We start from the raw sequence: 12,235 nt of genomic DNA, 5'->3' as shown, positions 1-12,235 counted from the left end.
TGTAATAAACCACTGAATAAAACTGCAGGGGAAAGTTTAAACATATTTAAACAGAACCGTGAAGAACAGTCTTATATTCACAAAGATACCAACAGGGAGAGGGAGCCTCGAGGGACAACCACGAGTCACTTGAACAGGGGAAAAGGTGGAAGGCAAGGCGATAATGGGGGCGGGGCGAGACAGCGCACGTGGACAGCAGCATACGATGGAACAAAAGCACACGAGGAGAAAAGGAAATAATTTTTTTGGGGGGGGGGGGGGGGGGGTTACAACGTTAGTCAAAGAGTAGATGTTCGGGGAAGTTTGGGGGAGAAGGGAAAAATCTAAGAGCCTCGCAAAAACAGCGAGGGAAGGAACAAACTTCGACGGGTGAAGCCTGAGGCCAGTAGTCCTTGAGCCAGACCAAAAGTAATGCTCCGGCGGGGGGAGTAATTCTCATTATGATTTTCCATTAGACCAATGTCTCAAGTGTCAGAAAAGGTGTGATGCACATCTGAGAACGGTAGCTTAGTGCCCGGATGGACGCCATCTTTGAAACCACCCAGCTCGAAAATGCCCATTTGGTGGGGTACATTGTTGCATGTGTATCTGGACTTCTATACTAGCTATCGATGTGCGGTTGACGACTAAATATACGTCCGATGTGTACCGTCTAAATAAAAAATAATATGAAGCATTTTGTTTTAGATTAATTATTATAAAAATCAATTATCGAAAAAAAATCATATATTTTTCAATATTTTATTATTAGACTTGTACTTTTTTTAGTGAAACAACACTGGTATGATTTTCCAAATTATGCATTGTGCTACACCGTTTATCTGTCTATAAAAATAACTCAAAAACTAAAACATATCATCCACCACGAGTTTACAACAAATAAATGTAAAGAGGCATAAAATGACTTAGGCCGCCGCTGGCATTATCTATTCTGACGATAACGCAAGTTAGGAATGTCGTACGGAGAGGATTTTAACACCATACGATATCTAATAAGCAGGCGGAAATTGTTACATAGGAAATCTGCACTTTGGTGGCCATCTTGGATTTCAAAATGGCCGCCAATTATATTAATTATTCATTACTAGAGTTTGGAAAGACGTATGGAGCTGATTTTAACACCATACGATGTATATTCCTAATAAGCAAGCGGAGGTATCATTGAACATGTCATGTTTTAGTCAAATAACACCGGTATGATCTTCCAAATTATACATTTTGCTAAACCGTTTATCTGTCTATAAAGATTTTCAGGCAATTTGGCCTGCATTATAATAGAGAACAACATATGCTATACAATATACAGTGCACACAAAGTTAATCATCAGAGTCGCCATCAGAGTCATTGGCATCCTGAGCCACGATAGCATCATCCTGCACCATGTTGGAGCATCCCTGCAGCTTACACACAACAGTGCACTTCAACCCATTCAGTATGCAGGAGCAATCTGACGGTCGACACGTCCTTCTGCATGTGCATGAGATGAGATTCAAGACGACATCTGGAGCTGGTAGACCCGCCATCCATCGGATTGTGAGCGAACCGCCATCATCGAGTTCCCAACCATGTCCTGCTGATGGTGTTGGGACGTCTGGTAGGTTTTCAAGGCTGCGTCGCCAGATAGCCGCCTGATAGTTGGCCCTAAGCGTATGCTGCATCAAGGAGTCTTCACAAGGCGGCAATTGTCCAGATTCGATCTGGCCCTTCTTTGCACAGAACATGTGATAACGGAGCGAATTAACACCGACGATCTTCGTGTTCTTGGCGTACAGCTGACACGTGAAGGCCTGAATGCTATTGAAGACGTCTGTTGGTACATTCCACGAAGATCCCAGATCTGTGAATGCTTGAAGATACAGCTCATTCGCTTGCACAAGCTTCAAAGCCTTTATCTTTCCTTGGCTAGCCAGAGCACTCACAGTGTCACACCCGCTCCATGCATGAAGCCCTGGCAATGCACTGCAAACTCCAGACCCCAATACCGCAGCCAACTTTCCAACGTCGATCATTCTGACTCGAACCTTTGTTCCTCGTCTGATGAAGAGCTGACTATCGATGGTTCTGCTGAGATGAAGACTGATGATCAGAACGTCGGTGTCATCTGCCACTAAGATGATCGTCTTGTAGTGGGTAGCGGCGTGCTTTGCGTGGAGAAACATACGCGTGTCTGCTTCCTCGTGGCTACATTCGAGTGCTTGCACCAACTTCCACCTATCGCGGGTCAGTACCAGACATTTTTTCACCACAGGTGACATACAGTGTTCTGTTGCCTAGCTTTTCGCGATTTGTTTCATGTTTCCACGACTCCGCCAGAAACACAACCAGTTTCTCCTTTGTTTGGCTGCAAGCAAGGAGACGCCGCCAGTTCATGATTTTGTGTGCGGGTCTGATCTCGCTGAAACTGATAGCCTTCATTTGAACCGCGGTTCACACGCTCAGCTGCTTTGATGGATTCTTCTGTGTATGTGTCAAAGACAACATCGATGCGCTCACTGCCTTGACCAGCGTGAAGCGCTGCAGCAAGGATGCGGTCAGATAGTTCTTCGAACGTGTCGTTCTCGCCATGCATCTTTTGTATGAGAGCCATCGCATCAATTATTGTTGCACTTCGCTTGTCAACGTTCTCGGCTGGTTCCACAAGACCTTCCATGTGTTTCGCAAGTGCAGCTTTGTTCGTTTTTTTCATTGACCCTTCACGCTCAAGCTGAAGTGATGACATGATGTTCAGAGCTTCTCTGAGGATTTCTTGCTCTGTTGCCATATCTGTGGCAGGCGCGTTTATAGTCCGGCAGGTAGCCAACTACATCTTCCGTCACCTGAACACGATCTCTAGTCATGATGTTGAAACCAGTCCACGAACTGATTGTCTGGTCGCATGGTTCCAGCATGCGAGTCATAATCCATACGTGATTTCGGCGCTGCGCAAGGGATGTTGCGCCTGCAAGAGTGTCAGAAAGATCTGCAGGCTTGATTGCAGGTGGGCCCTCTCGTTTCCCACCGCTGTATATTGGAACTAAATCGCTGGATGACGGGATAGATCGCTTCTTATCTGCTTTGGATACTGCCGATGGAGGTTGGGGCGGCAAACACGACTGCGACTTCGGTTGGACGATGATACCGTTGACGCGATGCGATGTTCCGCCACCACTCAGCGATTCCTCTAGCCTGTCGATGTTATCGAATGCTAATACAGTCGGGACCGAAGAGTGCACATGTGACGGAAGTGGTACTGTATCTTTCTCCACACTTGCTAATTTGTCTATGCATAGCGCTGTCTCGATTTCTTCCAGAACTGTGTACGAACATCCGTGCCTGAGTCGATTCAATATTCTGATGACCTCTGTATTACCGGTGAGCGTTTTCATGACCCACGAAAGTAGGACATGCTTCGATGTTCTGATGGTACCCCGGTGTACAGCATTGATGATATCTTGAGCCATCGACCATACCAGTGTGTCGGCCACGCGCAGAGCTACCCCCACTCCGCAAATCAAAGTATGCAGAAATACACGAAGAGAATCTGGTATCTTCACGTAATCTGAAGTGAGTTCTGCTGGCTGAGGCGGCCAACGTTCATTGTAATGAGCATCTTTGATCTGGTGTCGCAGTGAAGTAGCTGCACGCACAATGTTACTTTCACCGTCCGTTCGTTCAAATGCTTTCACTTCTGCTTTCAGGTTTAAGCACTCTGCAGCAATCTCTCGCTTTGTCAGATATCGGGCATCAAGTATACACGGTGTTTCACATTGAAGAAGATGAGCGATTCTCCAAACTCTCTCTGTAATGTGCGCTGCAGATTCTTCTTGATGGAGTCACGAACATCAACTGAAAATGTATCTGAAGACAGGATATCTGTTGCAACATCAACTATTGGAACAATCCTCGGGTTCAAGAACAAGTCAGTGCGAATGAAATTGAATATACATCGTATCATTTCTTTTTTTCTCGATATTATCTTCAATGTCAGTTTCTACTTAAGGTTTTTGAGGCCGTGTGTAGTTTCTATAGCAGGAGAAGTGGTAGTGAGCCTCAGCTGCAACCATATCTCGTGTAGTCAATGCCAAAACTCTCTCATCATTGCGAGCTGTCGCAGCATCTCTTATTGTCTTATCTGCTCGAAGTTCAACAGCCAAGACAACTGTTTCACGGGTACGACTGCCTTTTATGAATTTTGAAGCACGCTGGCAAAAAATGCATTTATCATCGTAGACCGTTGAAGTTCATCCTGTCTCTTCCCGTGATGATCACCGTCGCACCGCATCGCCAGTATCAACTGAAGAACTTCTAGCTGCATTGGTCAAAGTAGCTAGGTGGTTTTTGTGAGTGAAGTCTGATCTACAAGCCCTATGGTATAATATTGGAATATTAGGAAGTTCAACTGCGCCTTCTTGGACTAGCTTTAGAATTGGATAAAAGTTTCTAACTGCGGCTGCGTCACACAATGTCTTCCAAGAACTGTTGCCCGCTGCCTTGCTTAGTTCAGAGAGTGGCGACTTCTTGCTGCACAGGATGCACGTTCCGGACTCAGGTTCAATCTTCACCCGTTTCGCCTCGACACCGGCCATCTCAGCTGAAAGAACAAAAAGACTGACGTTAGATTACTCCGATATCCGAAAAGCTCGCCAACTTACATAGACATACTCATCCAAGTCAGTGAACATGTTAGATGGCGCCACAATACAACTCTATAATAGAGTTGTGGCGCCATCTAACATGTTCACTTTTAGTTCTTAAGCCACCCACCCCCCCCCCCCCCCCCCCCCCCTCAGAAATTAATCAGGTCACCGCAACAAATCTCAGACTGAGATATAGAATATAGAATATAGATATAGAATAGACTGACGTCACTTTCGGCACTGGGTTCTGTGGGTTGATTATCGGCGGGAAATTCCAACTGACATAGTTTCGGTTTGTGGAAAGTGCATGCCTTTTCATATATTTTTTGTGTACACTCGTGGTGGATGATATGTTTTAGTTTTTGAGTTATTTTTATAGACAGATAAACGGTGTAGCACAATGCATAATTTGGAAAATCATACCAGTGTTGTTTCACTAAAAAAAGTACAAGTCTAATAATAAAATATTGAAAAATATATGATTTTTTTTCGATAATTGATTTTTATAATAATTAATCTGAAACAAAATGCTTCATATTATTTTTTATTTAGACGGTACACATCGGACGTATATTTAGTCGTCAACCCGCACATCGATAGCTAGTATAGAAGTCCAGATACACGTGCAACAATGTACCCCACCAAATGGGCATTTTCGAGCTGGGTGGTTTCAAAGATGGCGTCCATCCGGGCACTAAGCTACCGTTCTCAGATGTCCATCACACCTTTTCTGACACTTGAGACATTGGTCTAATGGAAAATCATAATGAGAATTACTCCCCCCGCCGGAGCATTCACTTCAAAATATGGCCGGTTGGCTCAAGGACTACAGGCCGCACATGCGCGGTAAACAGAAACGATTAATTTATGAAAGATAAACACCGAGAAACTTCCAAGGAGCACACTATAGGTTCACACACCGAAAGATAAATACAGTTTCGACAAAATACAATTGTGAACAATGACAACTTTGAAAACGTGGAGACCGTGTAGAGCTTCGAAAATCCATGACGTCGTCTCCAAGATCTCGCGAAATCTCTCATCAGACAACTTCAAGTAAATGTAAGAATAAAGTTCAAAGGTCCATCCTTCAATCTAATGTTGACTTTCTCTTTGTGAGAAACAACTCCCAAACAATGTTTGCAAGTGATGACATCAGAGGAACAGATTATGACATCAAAGGAGGATGATGGCTTTTCTTCTTCTTCTTCTTCAAAAATCCTTTGCGTTATCCTGAGGTCCTGCCGGCCCATATTTGTTGATAGGTACAAATAGGTACAAATTGCTGAAATTTAAAATAGATGTAAACTGTAGTCTATGATCATGGGGGTGTTTTTCATGGAAAAGAGATTTACAATCGCCCTCGAAAAATCGTAAAATGTTTGTGTGTGTGTATGTGTGTATGTATGTGTGTGTGTATGTATGTGTGTGTGTATGTGTGTATGTGTGCGTGTATGTGTGTATGTGTGCGTGTATGTGTGTATGTGTGCATGTATGTGTGTATGTGTGCGTGTATGTGTGTATGTGTGCGTGTGTGTGTATGTGTGCGTGTATGTGTGTATGTGTGCGTGTATGTGTGTATGTGTGCGTGTATGTGTGTATGTGTGCGTGTATATGTGTATGTGTGTGTGTATGTGTGCGTGTGTGTGTATGTGTGCGTGTGTGTGTATTTGTGCGTGTGTGTGTATTTGTGCGTGTGTGTGTGCGTATGTGGCGTATGCGTGCGTATGCGTGCGTATGCATGCGTATGCATGCGTGTGTATGTGTGTGTGTGTGTGTGTGTGTGTGTGTGTGTGTGTGTGTGTGTGTGTGTAAAATAGCTCAAACAGGAGTGGGCAAATATTGATGAGACCTGGCAGATGGGTCTTAGCCATGGATGAAACGATATATTTTTGGTCTGTGTAGGTCAAAGGTCGTGTTGTAGCTCCACTCATTGTGCCTCTTTCCCCTCTGTCATCCCACTCTTAAATGATCCTCGATGTTGAAAAAATCTAGACATTTCTGTGCAATGTAAATTAAAGTACGAACACTCACGGGGGTGTAACGGTGAGAGCGTCCGCTCTGAGTCTGGGATGTCGTCAGTACTAACTCCGGTCAAGTACCAAAGACGATGAAAACTTGGCAGGTGGGACGCTCAACATTTAGATTGTGTTGAGATTGTTGAGTGTGAGTTGTCCGAAACGCTCAACATTTAAAAAGGACAGACGACGAAAAAAACAACAACCATAGGTTGGCAGTCATAGCGCAGGCTTTTGCTGCAGTGAACTTACAACGAAACAGTTTGGCCATTTGTTACAAGACTTATCGGAGTTATCCACTATATAAGAGAGATATGTCTGTCTGTCTGTGTCGCCATTTTTCTCAGAGATGGCTGAACGGATCTTCATCAAACTTTCAGAGGTTCATCAGAGAGTGCCTAGGAGTGTTTTAGGCAAACAAAGATATTGTTACGGTCAGCGGTTAAGGATGTTGTTTGCCGAGCGGAGGCTCCGCGACCTAACAGTTTCCCCGATTCACCCGATTCACCCAGACATTGGCCGTATCGCGCCACAGATATTCAATGTGGAAAACTCTAAAGCGACCGAATGCAAAGAGGAAGAAGAAGACGTACAGAAGAGTAACGGGGTTTATTATTTACACACACAAGCAAAAGGAGCAGTCACGGTTATTTACAGGGGACATGAAAAAGCAGGTGACACAGTGCAAATTACTAGCTTATACAGACTTAATTGACTACCCAGGACAGAACGAACAGAACAAACTCACGTACACGAATGGGGAAATTGCAGGCGATTAGCAGGATTGGCTGGAGAGGAGAGGAAGGTCCGGAGCTGGCAGCACGATCGGCGCGTTCGGCAGCCGCCGTCCCTTCGCGGCCCTACTCAAAACCGCCGTCCAGGCCCCAAACGGCTGTCGAATGTTGTTGCTGCTGTGGATGCTGCCGCTGGCGAGCAAGGTGACGAATAGCAGGCTTTGTGCTTCCCTGGATGATCTCTGCTTTTGGACCTCACAACTCAGCTCTTGTCATAGCTCATCTCTCTCAAAGCTCATCTCTCTCAAAGCTCATCTCTCTCAAAGCTCATCTCCTCGGGGAACGTCCCGCGGCGGGTTATATAGGCCCCGCCCCTCAACCTTCGCGAACCTCCTTGATGTTTCTCTCCACACCCTCTCCAAGTCCAACCCCTTGTTCGTGGTTGGTTGAGTGGGGCTGACTCACTCCTCCCCTCTATGACGAGGTGGGGACCCGCCTTTCTTCCCCAACCCTGCCTCGTGGTCAATGGCGGCAATTGTTGGTTGGCAATGCGAATGGCAATCGACGAAAGGGGAAATGGAGGCTTTTGGGAATGGGAATGAAGGGAATCTATCTTTTTCACTTGGTGCAATGGAGTGTCATGTTAATGGAAGACAAGGCCTTACCCTAAAACACATAATAAAGATATAAGCTACTGAACAAGGGTTTTATCGTGTCCTTCAATGTGTGCTTTTATGGAATTAACTACCGGGACGCCCTTTGACCTTTACACAACACTGGAGGCAGGAGGCGCAGAATAGACAATAATAATAATAAAGCACACAATAAAAAAAATACCATCCTCATATCCGCAACAATATATTTGAAAAAAACAAAAACGTTTTTTGGAGTTAAAAAAAAATAATCGCTCGATCGTGCCGAAGCCTTTTTAAAATTAATGAGTTATATACAAGTGCACATTCGCATAAATAAATACAAAACAATCACCAGACATTTGAACACAAATAAATCAAACATTTCCAGAAGTGTACGAAGTTGGCAGTACAGCTTCTTCTTCTTCCTGATCTGCATCACACTCAACTCAGAAACGTGATGAATGCCACATCCACCCACCAGCATATATATGAACCCCCTTCCTCTCCTGCCTCCCCTCCCCTTCCCCCCTCCTCTCTACCCCCCCCCTCCACTCTCTCCCCCCCATTCCCCCCTCCCAACTCCCTCCCCCTTACCCCCCTCACTCTCCCTTCCCCACCTCCCCCCATCCCCCCTTCCCTTCTTCCCCCTCCCCTCCCCTTCTTCCCCCTCCCCTCCCCTTCTTCCCCCCCTCCCCTTCTTCCCCCTCCCCTCCCCTTCTTCCCCCTCCCCTCCCCTTCTTCCCCCCCCTCCCCTTCTTCTCCCCCCTCCCCTTCTTCCCCCCCTCCCCTTCTTCCCCCCCTCCCCTTCTTCCCCCCCCCCTTCTTCCCCCCCCCTCCCCTTCTTCCCCCCCCTCCCCTTCTTCCCCCTCCCCTCCCCTTCTTCCCCCTCCCCTCCCCTTCTTCCCCCTCCCCTTCTTCCCCCACCCCTCCCCATCCTCACCCTCCCCTCCCCGCCGGGCAACGCCGGGTACTTCTGCTAGTTGTAAACAAATGTAATCACTGTATGTTGGATGTAGATGGAAGGTGAAGGTCACGGTGGTTCGTCACATTCTGGCGAAGTATAACTTTAAAAAGCCAAAACAAAAAACTACTCAATGAACCTGGGCACAGGTTGGTGGACCGATTGGGCAAGGCGTTCGTGAATTGTCTGGGTGAATCTTGCCGGGGTGGTAGGCCGACAGGTGTGCACACTCACCTCCAGGCCATCTACATCTAGCCCAGGTTCAAATCCCGACGCAGCTACAAACCGCCGCCCTGGTGTCTCACAGGGTCATTCGTCCCTCGGAATTAGTTGGTGGACGTTAAAGATCCTACGGTGTCCTTCGGTAAGTAGGTGAGCTACCACGGGCAACCTGAATAAATAAATCTGCCATGACCGACTACTGTACGAGAATGGCATGGCAATGGCAAACCACCTACTGCAATCCTCGACTTGAGACATCTTCGGCAGCACCAATAAGTATAACACTCTGTCCGCAGAGTGCGGCCATAAGAACAATATCCTACTCATTAAACCAGTATAGGTACAGTAGGCCTACATTAAACCAGTATAGGTACAGTAGGCCTACATTAAACCAGTATAGGTACAGTAGGCCTACATTAAACCAGTATAGGTACAGTAGGCCTACATTAAAACCAGTATAGGTACAGTAGGCCTACATTAAACCAGTATAGGTACAGTAGGCCTACATTAAAACCAGTATAGGTACAGTAGGCCTACATTAAACCAGTATAGGTACAGTAGGCCTACAGATGGTAGGATTAGATTAATAATAATAAATATGTCGACAGTTTTATAATTATACATTGTTTGTCTCAATTCCTAATCACAAACGGAGTCTTAATGACGCTTGTTTGACGTTTCGTCCCGTCTTTTCACACACATTTTCCTTTACCTTGCAATAACTGCCGCTGGGTCATAATGACGGCTCAGCATCGAACCCGGCTTGGGCGCTTGTTGCCATGACAACGACCGGAAACGGCAGCGCGGGGGAATGGCCGCGAACACCTTGACTTCTGTTTGTATTTTCCTTACCCGCACTCTTGTGTACCCGATATTTCGTGCGCACCTGGTTATTTTATCTCGTTCTATGATATCGCGTCAATACATCTGCCATTTGCAGTTCATTCTCCGCCTCTCCGGATTCTAAAGTAAAGGATTTGCCTGTGGCGATGGCTAGCTCCACCCACGCGTTCTGATTGGCTGCTTGTGTGACGCGTTGCGGCGGGTGAGTGACGTCACAACTACTCAAATCGCACGTGTTTTATCACGTTTAAAATAAACAAAAAGTTCATAAAAGTATTTGCTCTTCCATTATTCCAAGATAATTCTTATACTATTAATCATTATGCTTAATCAATTGTTATGATAATTATTGATTATTATGATTCTAATGTAGCGGGCACATGGGTCAATAATTCCGCGCACCAGTAGGTGGCGCGAGCGCCCAGGCAGGGACCGATGGCACATGCCCCGCCCTTCGACCGAGCGGCCACGCCCGGGGATGAGGCGTGGCCTCGGCCTCTTCGAATTCGTGGCCCGTGGCCTCGGCCTCGGTCATCACCCCCTTTCGGCCTCTTCGAATTCCTCAGGATGCCCTTCGGGTTGAAGAATGCGGCTCAGGCGTTCCAGCGGCTTATGGATAGCGTCTTGCGCGACTTACCTTTCCTGTTCGTCTACCTGGACGACATCCTAGTCGCGAGCGCGTCCCAGGAGGACCACCTGCTCCACCTCTGCACGCTTTTCGAACGCCTGGGCCAGCATGGCCTAATCACCAACCCTGCCAAATGCCGTTTCGGTGTCGCCACCATCGACTTCTTGGGGCACCGCATCACCGAGCATGGGGCCGTCCCTTTACCGGCCAAGGTGGAGGCGGTCAGGGATTTCCCACGGCCCCGCACGATCAAGGGGCTCCAGGAGTTCCTGGGCATGGTAAACTTTTACCACCGCTTCGTGCCCCACGTCGCCCGGCTCCTCCGCCCTTTGCACGAGGCACTTCGGGGCAAGCCGGGCAAAGGTGACATCGCATGGTCGGAGCCGATGGCCGCGGCGTTCACGGGCGCAAAGCTGGCTCTGGCCGATGCCACCATGCTGGCGCACCCGGCGCCCGATGCACCGATCGCCCTCACCACCGACGCGTCGGACTACGCGGTGGGCGCGGTGCACGAGCAATGGGTGCGTGGTGCTTGGCAACCGCTGGCGTTTTTTAGCCGGCAGCTTCGCCCGCACGAACGCCGGTACAGCATCTTCGACCGTGAGCTGCTCGGGCTCCACCTGGCGGTCCGACACTTCCGCCACCTGCTGGAGGGCCGCCCGTTCACGGCCTTCGTTGACCACAAGCCCCTTGTGTTCGCGATGGCCGAGGTTGCCGAGCCATGGTCGGCACAGCAGCAGCGCCACCTCTCTGCCGTGTCCGAGTACACGACGGACATCCGTCACGTGGCGGGTAAGGACAACCCGGTGGCGGATTGCCTTTCCCGGTCCGTCGTGCACGCGGTCCACCTCGGGTGTCGACTATGCCCGGATGGCGGAGGCCCAGACCGCCGACCCCGGCGTCCAGGCCTTGCGGACCGCCGTCACGGGCCTCCGCGTCACCGAGCTGCCGTTCGACGCCGTGGGCACGGCCCTCCTATGCGACGTCTCCCTCGGCCGGCCTCGCCCCATCGTGCCCGCTGGCTGGCAGCGCCCAGTGTTCGACACCATCCACGGCCTGTCCCACCCTGGCGTGAAGGCATCCCAGAAACTCGTCGGGGCGATGTTCGTCTGGCATGGCCTCAGGAAGGACGTCCGTGACTGGGCCAGGACGTGCCTCGCGTGCCAGCGCGCCAAGGTCCACCGCCACACCCAGGCACCATTGGCCCCGTTTACGGTGCCCGAGCGGCGGTTCGACCACGTGCACGTCGACTTGGTGGGACCTCTGCCCCCCTCGCGAGGGTTCACCCACCTCCTCACCATGGTCGACCGCACCACGCGGTGGCCGGAGGCCGTCCCATTGGCGGCGACATCTGCGGCTGAGGTGGCGCAAGCCTTTATCGCCACTTGGGTTGCCCGGTTCGGTGCCCCCTCGGACATCTCGTCTGACCGTGGCCCCCAGTTCACCTCGGAGCTCTGGGCCGCGGTGGCGCAAGGTCTCGGGGTGAAGCTACACCACACCACGGCCTACCACCCCTCGGCCAATGGCCTGTGCGAGCGCTTTCATCGCTCTCTGAAGGCCGCGCTCCGGGCCAGCCT

The 12,235-nt window shown here is 49.0% G+C and overlaps 1 protein-coding gene across 2 annotated transcripts in view; it reads right to left on the bottom strand.

Annotated features, from left to right (window-relative positions):
• The window catches only part of SPAG6 (sperm associated antigen 6), a gene marked incomplete in the record, with an annotated part of 163,176 nt that extends 153,082 nt beyond the window's left edge, over positions 1–10,094 (bottom strand). For both annotated transcript variants that reach the window (XM_078781365.1, XM_078781366.1), the window contains 1 exon segment: positions 9,900–10,094. In XM_078781365.1, coding sequence (XP_078637491.1) covers positions 9,900–9,924 — 25 coding nt within the window.
• Positions 10,095–12,235: the final 2,141 nt, after the last annotated feature.

This window comes from Myxine glutinosa, chromosome 7 (assembly GCF_964187855.1).
Source record: "Myxine glutinosa chromosome 7, kmMyxGlut1.1, whole genome shotgun sequence".
NCBI lineage: Eukaryota > Metazoa > Chordata > Myxini > Myxiniformes > Myxinidae > Myxine > Myxine glutinosa.
The sequence above is the reverse complement of the archived record's forward strand: the minus strand, read 5'-3'. Positions and strand labels throughout refer to the sequence as shown.